The following is a 12876-nucleotide window of genomic DNA, read 5'->3' on the forward strand; positions in this document are numbered from 1 at the left end:
ATGCGTCACTAAATACAATTTATCAACAGTCATCACAAAACAGGTTGCCAAACAGGTTGAGAAATGGTAACATACCCTTTTGGAGAGAATAAGCAAAACAAAGTGAAACGTCAAGCGGTCAATTTGCACCCAAGCCGGGCGATGAATTGGACCTATCTGGAAGATGAGGTGTTGTGTCAAGCTTGGCTTGATGTGTCTCAAGTGTTTTGAACATTGCTGAAATGTTTGGTACAACACCAACACATTTTGAAACTTCACTAATATTAATGGAACTTTGCTGAAATTCTTGAAGCTTATTTGAATGACTTACAGCATCAGTATCAGGGGTCACCCTTTAAAAAACTACAAGGGACAGCCCTATGGGGTTGTACGCAATGGTGACGTAGGACTACGTGGTCTTATAATAAATGTTATTTGTTAAGGTGTTTCGCTGTGAGATCAAGTGAGATCCTTCGAAAATTTTACTGCACAAATATCAGCTACTACGATACGTACCACAATGAAACTGTTACTACACGTTTGCTGTAGTGCAGCGTACATGAAGTAGCAATTTCAGGTGAAATGGGGCATTATTTTCCGAGATGTGTTTAATTGAAAATTCGAAGAGGAAGTGTACACACTAACTTATTTTTACCGAACTTATTATAGTTTTTGACGAGATTAGAACAGCTGAGCGCTCGGCGATCGTTTCGATAATTTCAACAGATGCTGAGCAATCGCTAGTCAAGGCACTTTTGCGAGCTGTCAAATATAACCGAAAGGATTGCTTTTGCGTGACAACAACTCAGTAATTTTTTGAAAAACTTTCGGCAAAAATATAGATCATGACACTCTTGCGAGCTGTCAAATCTCACCGAATAGACTGTATTAGCGTGACGACAACTCAGTACATTTTTGAAAATTGTTCAGCAAAAATATATAAATTGCATTGATCGATAGCTGAGTAACTCAGTATTTTTTTTTGACGAAGTTCAGTAATTAAGGAATATTTTTTGTTCCTTAAATTATTTACTGAAAAGCAGTTTTTTTTCGGAAATTTTTCCAATAGTGGTGTAGTCCATCCACCGCTATTTCTCAGCAGTCCTCCACCCAATTTAACTGAATTTATAATTATGAGGAATTAAAAACTATTCATGTACACATTATCAGTTCAATTGGCAGGAAAACAACCAAGAAATCGCTGTAGGTGGACTTCACCACCCTCCACACTATTTGGGGGATTCCTATATAGACATTTATGGGAAAGGATAGACGTGAGTTTCTTTTATAGTGAAGTTTTATTTATTCTTTTATAGAATGATTACATAGGCTGGTTCGTCTCTCTATGGTTTAAAGAAAAATGTGCTGCAAAAAATAATATAAATGTTATTGATATTCCGCGAAAATAATCATACAGATGCAGAATTTTAAGGATAACAAATACAAGCATTTTTATCATGGCAAATGAACGAAATGAAAGCAAATACAGGATTTAATTATTCGATGCTTTGCATAAGTCGCTCTCCAGTTGTGGTTAGTTGACCAATTCCAAGCAAAACATTCGAGATGAATGTGTAGAACTGTTTATCCGTTGGATGGCATGCAGAGTTGAATACTACCATTGATTCACATAGCACACGGAAGCAGTGCTTCAGATCCGATTCCATCAAAATGTTATTCCGCTTCCATGTAACAGCTGCACTTGATCCACTCTCCAGAAAATTTCCTTTTACATAAAGCATTGGCACTTCATTCGTATCGGGATACGGGTCTTCAGGCTGCCTCCATAAACATAACAAAAACATGTAACAATTTATTTTCCCAGTAGCCATAACTGACACAACAGCACACACCTTAATCCATTCTACGATTCCTTTTAGAGTATTGTCCTTTGCTGGATCTGCGTCCCGGGTACTTTTGGCTCCACGGCTCGGGCTCTTCTGCCGTATTATTATGAGCATTCGAATGAAATCTTAAAAAGGCATTGTTATCAGATTCTAAACATTTTAACTCACCGTCTTTCACATGTTTGAAAAGATCGCGATAGCGTGACAACAATTTTGGTTGCAGATATTCGAGTTTTTCTTGGAAATCCGGAGCATTCGGGTACATCATGTGAAATTCCAAAGAAATCTATGATAAAAGAGTAAATTTGTAATTACGTATGCAAATATCATAAGTGTGGGCTCTTCCCAACACAATATTGAAGAGACTACCGAGTTAAAAAGGATATCAAGTCATAGAACTGATTCGTTAATTTGCTTTCTATTAAATCAACTGAAAAGGACCACCCACATTAGATCCGGTTGCGCTGCGTTGCGTTAAGTTGCTTCAATTAAAAAAAAAATAAAAAACTCTTGACTGCATAATGGAAGCTTAAAATTATATCAGACCTTTGTCGCGAAAATTAAAATCAAAATAGTTTTGATTAAAATAGGAACAGCGCAAACATAAATTTGTTTTCATTTTGCTAACGTACTTTGCTCAGGAACCCTTTTAGTCTACTTGGTAGAAAAATCTGCTGATAGTGTAAAACTGTAACGACACTCGTAATCAATAACAGATGCTTACCATGGACCCATTGAAGGCAGTTGCAACAGGATAGGTCTCAAGATACGTGTAGAATGTTCCTTTTTGGCGCAAATCTTTCCGTTCATTGAAAGTAAGATGCCAAAGCTCTTCAGCACGTAATTTGGTGTTTGGTCCAGGACATAGAAACTCAAATTCTTGCGTCTATAATGTAAATAAAATACTATTATGGATATAAACTAATACACAAAACATCTACTACTGACCACTGCTTCCATATCAACCTCTTGTTCCGGATTGGCTGGACCGACATCAACCTCTCCTCCAACGTTGATCTCCTCAGCTTGTAATTTACGTCGATTTATTACGCGATCTCCTGATGTCCTTGCCAAATACTCCATATGATAATGCAAACGTCCGCTGTGGCGGTGTTTACCCCGACCGTTGGGGTGAAACCATAATGCCTGCGGTACATCCGGAGTTGACGACGACAATGCCGGGTATGTATGCACGAGACTTTGTGCCAGGAGGTTTTTGTGATAAGCAGACGGGCGTCTAGTAATAAGAATCGTTACATTTTAGAAATGATCACAACATTAAATACATTCATACTAACAATCCATACACCGATTTAAGATAGCCGCAGAGAATCCGTTTTATTGCACTCATGCAATTGGCACTTGGTTTCTGCCCTTCATTGAGTAGTTCCATTATTGCTTTACCGTTCGGAGTGCGTTTGAAAATTAGATTTATGTCGATGACCTAAAAATCAAACGTTCATTGCACATTTGTTTTCATGACTTAAAATTACAGCGAAATACGTCTTTATCAGCATCGATATTATTTCATGCAAGGGGTAAACAATATTCTTTCCTGTGTGTCATCTACTTCGGAAAAGAAACCCTAAATGCTTGGAGCAAGATCTACATGCTGATGAAAACGTAATTTACCCTTACTTACCGTTTCCAGAATCATTCCCCGGTATTCGTTAAAACCTTCCAATGTGTCCTCTTCGTGAGACTCAGTTTCCTCTGTTGTCATATCTTTATATTTTTCCTGATGGTCATCTCCCTCGTGATATTCCTCAAGCCTTTCTTCAATAACCGTGTCGTCGTAAAGCTCCTTCTGTATGCGTTGAATTAGTTTGATAACCTTGGTACGCAGCTTATGGCGTGCAAAATCGTTGTTATCTAGCTCCATGAAAGTTTGTAAGTCGTCTATGCCTTCATCCACTGAAAATGAAAAAAAAACAAATCTACCTAATTAGAAAAAAAAACTGACCAGCACTTATGCTGAAAAGACTCACATAAACTTTGTTATGGTATGGTACATAACTTCGGTCTCTGTTTCGAAATATAGTGCCAATCACCGACGGACATCGATTGCTATCGATTCTTTGGTGCACAGTCGAAAGCATAGCAAAAGAACAGCTGGATTGCGATAATGGTAGAATCAAGGTGATTACAATAAAGGTGTTCTGATTATCACGTTAGCTTTCTAGGATGAAACAGACATTTGAAAACAATGACTTCTATTCTGAGTTTTCAAAAAAACGATTGAAAAAGTGCACGATATACTAACCTTGCCATTTTTATAAGGGATTTCACAGATTGAGGTGGTTTGTTTCTGTATATATATTTTTTTTCATAAATCTAATAAAATTTCAATGGATATATGGTAGCTTTCATTTACAATTGAGAGACAATTTTCCAAATTAAAAATCGAATTTTTAAAATATTTTTTTTTTCGGAAAAACTTCTAAGTGCTTGTAAACAGTACCACTGAACTGTCGAAAAGTTCATCCGATGGGTACTGAGTTAAATTATGACGTCTCGCTGCAGAACCTAATAGATGGCAAATCACTTTTTTGACTACCGTAAGTGCGGTTTTAGAGCAAATTGTAAACAAACTCGGTCGCTGTCCCATACAAAAATCCAACATAGCTGAATCAATAATTTGACACATTAGAACACCTATATGTAGTCACCTTGGTTTGGCCCTTGATGCATCCAGTGGTGTCACATTAACAAATTTTTGAACACGGAAAAGTTGGGTCCTCCTTGTTTATCTTGAAACAGTATAAGCTTCTGTAATAAGTTTCTTAGCTCAAAAAATAGGAACCTTGATCAAAGCAATCTAAAAAGTGAACAGCGTTGTTTTTGTTATGTTTTGCATTTATTTAAGAACTTCGCTGGGAAAATTGAAGAAAGTTATTGCGGAAAATGGTGTTGGATAATCGTTAGTCGACTTTTTGCTGCTGTGTGCTGAACTTTCGAGTGTATGCATTTCATTCCACATAAGCTTACCTAATAAAACATTGTACCATTATTCAATTTTAGTGATCGGAAATAGGCTCAATGATACCTCGGGAGACGTCAGCTGATTCTAGTAGCTGATAAGCGGATTCATTGGATAGCTCCAGATACGAAAATATGTTATGAATGTGGTGCATGCAACAGCGTACTACACGGAGATAGCGGAAACATTATTATCAATGCTATAGACAATGTTTTCAAGCGTACAAACCTTAATTATGCTGGTTATAAAAGCGCCTCGATATATATTTGGTGGAATTGTCGTACTTCTTCCAAAATGAAAATGTCGTGTGTTGAAAAATGATTTCAATACTGATGAAACGGTCTACTCCACTCACTTGCACTTCGTAAGCTTGTACAAATTCATCATAGCATACAGTTTCACATACTCGTAACAGAAAGTATATCCGGCCATCCAGTTCCATGATTTCCCGGATGATGCCATAGTTAGGAAACAATAGATTGTCGTGGTTCTTGACAGCAACTACCGTATTGTTTCGAAATTCGATGCCATTGATTATTATACTTTTAGGACGGAAAACGAACTGATATTTTTCATCCAGATAAAACTTGCTAAGCGTGTTATCTTTATGCATTCTTGGACCAGGTCTAAACGTGAGGGAGAGGTAGCTCATCGATTCTTCCGGTTCGGCTCCTAGCATCGTGCTATAAGGTACCAGGTGATAACCAGGGTAGTTGATGGATAGTTCGATGACGTCATTTCGTTGGCGTCTGCAATGGGAAATTCTCATAGCAGGCGTTGACGATGGGACGTTGTCGAGTTGTTGAATAGCAACTATCGTGGTAACTCACCGATTACCTGTCGATCTGCCAAATTTGGAAAGACGTCTGCATTGAATTGTCTCATATAATAATATTCCGCCCACTATATCACAAGAAATTGCGAGTGAAATGGAGATAAGTTAAGCATTGGGTACAGGACCAAGTCTCCCCTGGGTGGTGCCAGAAGATGAGCGCAATAGAATCATCAAGTTGCCATAAGGCACGGAATGAGACTATTGCATGGCTGGGTAGTCAAAGTCTTCCATTCGTTAGTCATTTCAGGTGGATTAGAACAGGTTTAGGTGGGCGTTGGCCAGATTTGGATTTTTCAGATGTAATCCTGGATAGAACCCTGTCATTGAACGTCGCGTGAAAGTGGAACTTAATGAAGGCCTAAGTACTTTTTCGTAGTTTTTAGTTTTCGGATTTGAAAGATCGTCGGTTACAGTGGCCTGCTTACTGAGCAGAAAAACGCGGTCCCAGGTCCTTACATATCAAAGAGATTTATGGTAAAATCGCTTGTGTATCTCGTATTTTGCGAAACTCGTTGTTGTCGTTGGTTCCGGGTTTGAATGGATACAAAAATTTGAGCAACGGTATTATGTGATATGACGGGCTCGGTGGCCTTAGAGCAACCGTTTTTGCTTACTGAGCAGAACATCATGAGTCTAATCTCAGGCCCATCCACATTCAAGATTCGTCAATCGTTTTATTTGTTAATATGACTACATGGTAATAACAGCAACTCGGTGATTAAAAAGGTGCTCGTCTGCCTAATGGCAAACGTTTTTGCTTACTGAGCAGAAGACCGTGGGATTAGTCCCAAGCTCCTTCGCGTTATATGATCGTTAGGACATCAATTCAGCTTATCGTTTACCAAAACGAACCCTGCTGCAAACCCAACCCTCTTATCCAACATCCCAGTGATTCCTCGTGGAAGTGCAGAGGTGTTCTCGGCTTCCATCAAAGCGAGTGTCATGTCAACACAATCCTTCCCATTCCTTTCTTGATCTGTGTTCGGGCGCGGCCGGCGCTGGTATTGCCTAATTTAAGATCACCTGTTTTTACACATTGAGGATGATTGGTAGTCCCAAGCATCGTCTATTGGTTCTCTGTGTAATTACAGCTGATCTGGCAATAACAGAGTAGCAACCGTGGGCGGTCAATCAAGCTCAAGCTCAAGCTCAAGCTCTTGGACCAGGTCTAAACGTGATCTTATCACTGAATGGATTTTCAAGTAGATCAATAACGGTACGGAAACATTGTCGCTTGGCAACACTTTTGCAGATGTTTTTAAAGTTACGACAAGTCGCAGCCTGGTTTTTTAATGGTTTGTTTTTCTGTTCAAATGGCAAACAGTTGAATTGTTTAGCGCTTCCATTTCGTCGAATAAGCTCCGAATAATGTTGGAGATGGTGGCTTTTGTTTATTCGTCTTTTAAAATTTTCAAAAAATAGCCCATTGTATAAGCGCACATGCTCATCTAACCAAGCTAGCATATCAGCTGAGACGACAGGTGAAAGAAGGATTCTTGTGATATTTATTAGATGCCCAATCATTACCATATATTTGCAGTCCTCTGGTACTTTGCGTCCAAACAAAAATGGAAAAGCCCTGAGAAACACGAAGTTTTGGGTTGCCGTCTGCTTCATTCTGTGCACGCCCGGGGCAGATATCATTTCATCCGTTATGTTGGCCATAGGTCGATTTTTGCGGTCCACATAACCAAAATTGAATGTGGAGATTCGATGATTAATAAATGATTTAGTGAAGAATAACACCTTTTGCTTTACATAGCGGTTCAACTCCAGTTGTAACGTCAACGGAATGATGCCTTCGGCAAGATCATCGAGTGACCAGTTTTCTGTGATGTGGAAGTTTTGTAACTCATTCAAAATACTTACACAAGCTTTGAGACCACATTCGGAGGGACTTTGTTCACCATCTTGAACAGCTTTTAAGTTAGCTTCATACCATGCAGTGTCTCGCAAAGAACACTCTCTTGTTGGAACCTCATGAAACTCTGGCCGGGAAATCGTACACACTCTACAAAAATATTTCGCTTTCGGTCCGAGTAAACCAAAAACGTCATGTATGGCCAAAGAATCTCCGCAGAACACCGTAACTGTTGCTTGGAGTACGACTATTTCTTCACCATAGTAAACAGTTACACCTTGTTCAAGTTTTTTAAGATCAGCAACTAAAGGTTCTAAGATTTTGTTATAACCGTGTTTTTTTGCAAGACTCGACGACACAAAAATTGCTGGAAAAATCGTACTGGGTGAGCTGTTCCATTTTTCTGAGAAGTTTTGAACTTTGAAGCATACGTTTGATATTTTGTTTTTCCCGTCTCGAGAACTGAAGGCATTACCCAGTTCTACGTCGTCCTGGTATAAAGAGAGACGGATCACATTTGGATGCTCTTTAAAATAACCATTACTATTGAACAGAGAACCTGTCCTGAAAGAGCTGTACTCTAGAACCTCTCTAGTGTTTAGAGGATCTGTGTCAATAATGGGGATGTATGAAAATGTCTCATTGACATACATTTCGTACGGCATATCTTGTGCATGGCTCGTTACGGTTCGTTTACCTACACATTTTGGTTCTGGCTCTGGTATATTCACTGCCATACTTTTAAGAAACGACTTTCGAAGAGGACACGTTTTAACATCCGCAAACAGATCCATGTTCCTGAACGAATTGAAGAACTGTTGCGCCTCATCGTTGTTTATATCAACGCCCTTTGATGCAAGAAAAATAACAGCCTTCTTTTCCAAGTATTCTGCTACTTGCCAAACAACATTTTCGCAAATTTTGATAGTTTCCAAAACCTTGGTTTGCGGAAGCCCAACGTCACCAGCTAAGTGTCAAATGCTCAACGAAGCTATTTTTTTAATTTCATCGAGAGAAAGCATTTCCTCGGACGGTTGTGCTTTAAATTTTGGGGAAGAAGCTTCCGACAGCAACGGATGCTTCTCTTTAATGTGCCGCTTGAGCGATTTTCGGTTTGTGTACCGCATATGACACCTCTGGAAGGTGCAATCATAAAAAAATGCATCCTTTTGAAAGTCCCCGTTTTGTATGTGCCAAGATAAGTGGTGTTCTAAGCCTTCCAAGTATCCGGGAACCGATCGCCGGCAGAAAAAACAGATTATGCTGTCGTCTACCGTCGCAGAAATTTTACGGAGAAAACATAATGAAAGTAATTGTACTTACAAAGTATATCCTTCGCTCCTACATCGCACTGTTCGATCCGCTCGAAAATTCCGTCCATATTCCCTTTTTTAGACAAAGATCAGTGAAAACTTTTAGGAAAACTAAAACAGTTCATTGTTCACTGCGTACGACAAAATTAGCAATACAAAATGGCGCGCTTTTGAAGTTTTTGACAGATGTTCCACGTGAAATCAAAAATAACAGTTTGTTCAGTAAATTTTAACAAACGTTCGGTAATGAAGTGATGAATTTTCAGTAAAAGTAGCATGATAACCGAGACGTCAGTAAGAGCTATTACTGAAATAATTGGCCACAGGAGAGAATTTAAGTTTAGCGAACATATCAGTAATGAAAATAGCAAAACACAGTAAATATTATTAGAAAATACTGGTCTTCAGTTACTCACGTTACTGTTTTCGGTATAAACATGGTAAAATAGCCGAATGTGTAGCAATTTAATAGTTTTGCCGAGTATAGTCCGCTAATAAAAGTACCGAACATCGAGAATGCAATTAAGTGTGCATATTTAGCCTACGTGGTGGACTCTACAAGGAATCACCTTAAATGCTCCTGGCTTGTGTTTTGTGTAGAAATAGGAATTTGAGCGGGGTTTTCTCTGTCTATACTCTTTAGTATGACTATGATTGCCCTGAAAAGAACCTTTTGATATGGATTTTAGTTGGGATACGTTCAAAAATTTAACTCTTTTGGAAAATTTTGATGGCCCTGAAAAGGGTCGATGGTAGAACAGGCTTAAAGACTTTGGAATATAATGATGACGTGTAGGCAGCTGGATCAGCAAATCGGACCGGACAATCCCATGTTTGATTGGGAACTCGCAAGAGTCTCGGCTGGAGGTGGCTGCGACGAGTTGGAAGGACGCAGTGAAGGATTTATTTATTTATATGACTAAACATCAACAGGCGTTATTTGCCCCAATGATGTAACTTAAACTACACATGAAAAGTACTAAAACAAAACATCAATAAGTACATAGATAGTCATCTCGTAAAAAAAGGAACATTACTAAACAAACAAAACTGATCTAGAAAAAAACGAACTAAACCTCCGGCGAAGCAGCTGGCGAGTCAGGTCAAAATCAAACAGTGAGTGCCCTTGCTGTACTCTTCGGACCGACAGGCGCTCCAGATGGATCAGTTGCAAACGACTTTCGTAGCTAGGCAATCGGAAGGGATCTGTCCACGGCAGTTTACGTAGCGCATATCTCAGGAACCGTCGCTGAACAGACTCAACTCTTTCGGCACCGTTGTTGTAGTGAGGAGTCCAGACAACCGAGCAGTATTCTAATATGGAGCGAGACAAGGAGCAGTACAACGATTTAAGGCAGTAGATATCCGTGAAGTCTTTGGCAATCCTGAAGATAAACCCTTGAATTCTGGAAGCTTTGTCGACGGCGTGCTATATGTGCTGCTTGAAAGAGAGTTTTGTATCCAGAATCACGCCTAGGTCCTTAATTTGGCTGACGCGCTCAATTTCAGTGCCTAACAAAACATACTTGAACATAATAGTCTCTTTCTTGCGCGAAAAAGAGATAACCGAGCATTTGGACGGGTTAACCTCCATACAATTCAGACTACACCAATCAGTAAAAGCATTCAGCTGACGTTGAAGGAAGCAACAGTCTTCAATTGAGTGAATTCGGAGGTAGAGTTTAAGGTCATCTGCGTAAGATAATCGTGGTCCCTCAATTACCAGATTCACGTCGTTGAAATAAATCAGGAAAATCAGCGGTCCCAGGTGACTACCCTGGGGTATGCCGGATGTGGCAGCGACCGTACGGGACTGGTGATCACCAATGACAACAGTAAGATAGCGATCGGTGAGGTACGACCGAAACCATTGCAAAAGGCAGCTGCGGATACCAAGCCTGTCCAGTTTAGCGATTGATATGCGGTGATTCAATTTATCGAAGGCAGCAGATAAGTTAGTATAAATGACATCCGTCTGAGCACGATCCGACATACTGTTAGAGATGTAGGAAATAAGGCACAGCAAGTTAGTGGCAGTGGAGCGACCGGCCATGAAACCATGCTGGTCGATACTAATATACGGCTTACAGTGAGCGAGTAACGGTTCCATAACAACGAGTTCGAACAATTTAGCAACAGCGCTAAGCGAAGTAATGCCACGGTAGTTGTCAACGTCCTGTTTGTTGCCTTTTTATGTACTGGAAACATGTGCGCTAGCTTCCAACAGGATGGGAAAACTCAGACGTCCACAGACCGTTGAAAAACGTGCAGCAGTGGAGACAACAAACTGGCCAAGTGCGTTTTGAGGAACGCCGATGGAATTCCGTCAGGACCCGGATTGTACGGCGACTTGAGTTTCGGGTAAGCCCTGAAAAACATCTCGGGATTGATGTCAATTCTGCTCATGGTTTGGCCAGAGAGTGGTACGTAACTGGCAGCCAGTCGGGCATGGTCGTCACTCAGTCTCTCGTCCATGAAGACACTAGCAAATTTTTCAGAGAACCATTTACCATTATGTGTCATAGACGAAAGCAGACCAGCTTCATGACGTTGTTCGTTGACAAACTTCCAAAACTGCTTGGGACGTGACTTAAGCTTTCTCTGCAATCCACGTCCATACTGAAGAAAGCACCGTTTCGCAACTCGCTTGTATTCGTGATTGATCCTGACATAGTGACGATGAAGGGATAGTGTCCGGTGCTTGGTGAATTATCTAAGAGCGACTCTCTTTCTGGACTTCAGTCGACGAAATTCACTCGCATGTCATGGTGGATGGGTGCGTATGATGATGAATCTTTTTCGGAACGTGTTTGTCAATGACATATGCCAAGACATTGGAAATAATTTGAGCAGCGTACTCAATACCAACTGTGTCCAATAAGTCGTCCCAATCTAAATTGAAGAGTAGCTCGGCGATACTACCATGGTCGGCGTTGCGAAAATCGTAGGAAACGGTGGCAGGTGAAATATTAAAATCATGCATCAGCTTAGTACTTAACGTCACCAGTAGCGGCGGGTCACCAGAGGAGTGGGCGCCTCGCATAAGAAAGGAGCCATGTCCTGGGTGCTTACAAAACAAAGATCCAAATTGCGGTTGGTCTGCTTAATAACATGGTTGATTTGAGAAAGAGTGGCTGAGCTGTAATTGTCCAGAAGGAGCGAAGCGTAGGAATGGATGACAGAGTGATCCATGTCAGGATAGAGGAAGCCGTTGAGATTTTTTTTCATGAAATCCCCGGGAGATTGAAGTCACCAAACAAAATAACTTCATCGGTTGCTTTGGCGGTATCCAGAACAGAGAAGACCGATTGGCAATGGGTTTCGATGAGGTCACGTTCCCGTATACGGTCGGGAGGAAAGTAAACCGCACAGAGAAACAAGGTACGATCGACCAGTTTAATCGACGTCCACATCTGCTCTAAGCATGTCCAAGCATTATTTTCTAGTAACCTCACTTTAAACCTAGAATTTATAGCCACTAAAACACCTCCACCTTTAACTTTCCGACTATTAGCAGTATTCCTATCGCAACGGAAAACTTCATAATCGTCGCCGAACACCTGACGAGAGAGCGTGCGTGAATCCAACCATGTCTCCGTGAGAATAATGATGTCGTAGCAAAGATCCGAGATAGCTACGCGAAAATCGTCGACATCACAGTTGATACCACCGACGTTCTGATAATACAGCAGCAAGTCTGAAGGAGCAGGTGTAGTTTCAATACGTCCTAGAGTCTGAGCAACTTGCGAAGGATGCCTTGATGGTGCAGGCGAATATTGGCTGGAAGCAATGAGCGGATCAGGAGTCGTTGAATCGATAACAGAAGTTGACTTGCCTATGCTGTCGAGTTGGAAGACCCCTGCACTACTCCCACACGCAGGGCCGGGACGAATGCTGAACGCTGGCTGGAATGGCTCGACTGCGGTGGAAAGTACAAGGGCTTCCATGAGGCCAACTTCGGTGCGTCCCAGTGTACAGCTGCATAACTGTGGCTGATAAGAAAAGCCAAATGGAATTTGCTGGACTGGCAAAGAGTTTGGATGAAGTTCGGTAGAGACAAG

At 40.7% G+C, this 12876-nt stretch overlaps 1 protein-coding gene across 1 annotated transcript; it reads right to left on the reverse strand.

Moving 5' to 3' along the window:
• Positions 1–1475: 1475 nt before the first annotated feature.
• Positions 1476–8883, reverse strand: LOC135714211 (uncharacterized). The gene is made up of 8 exons (XM_065237527.1): positions 8826–8883; positions 3469–3740; positions 3125–3270; positions 2775–3063; positions 2551–2712; positions 1995–2112; positions 1833–1951; positions 1476–1757 (listed from the first exon to the last, which is right to left on the reverse strand). The coding sequence occupies exons 1-8, from the start codon at positions 8881–8883 to the stop codon at positions 1476–1478; spliced, it is 1446 nt and encodes a 481-aa protein (XP_065093599.1).
• Positions 8884–12876: the final 3993 nt, after the last annotated feature.

This window comes from Ochlerotatus camptorhynchus, unplaced genomic scaffold (genome assembly GCF_037179485.1).
Source record: "Ochlerotatus camptorhynchus isolate MF236.1 unplaced genomic scaffold, CSIRO-AGI_Acam_v1.1 ptg000626l, whole genome shotgun sequence".
Lineage (NCBI taxonomy): Eukaryota > Metazoa > Arthropoda > Insecta > Diptera > Culicidae > Ochlerotatus > Ochlerotatus camptorhynchus.

Coding starts and splice junctions, on each gene's coding strand:
- LOC135714211 (XM_065237527.1), bottom strand. CDS start 8,883: ATGGACGGAATTTTCGAGCGGATCGAACAGTGCGATGTAGGAGCGAAG. Junction 3,741..8,825: donor AGGAGCGAAGGATATACTTT/GTAAGTACAATT, acceptor TTTCATTTTCAG/TGGATGAAGGCATAGACGAC. Junction 1,758..1,832: donor GAATCGTAGAATGGATTAAG/GTGTGTGCTGTT, acceptor TTATGGAGGCAG/CCTGAAGACCCGTATCCCGA.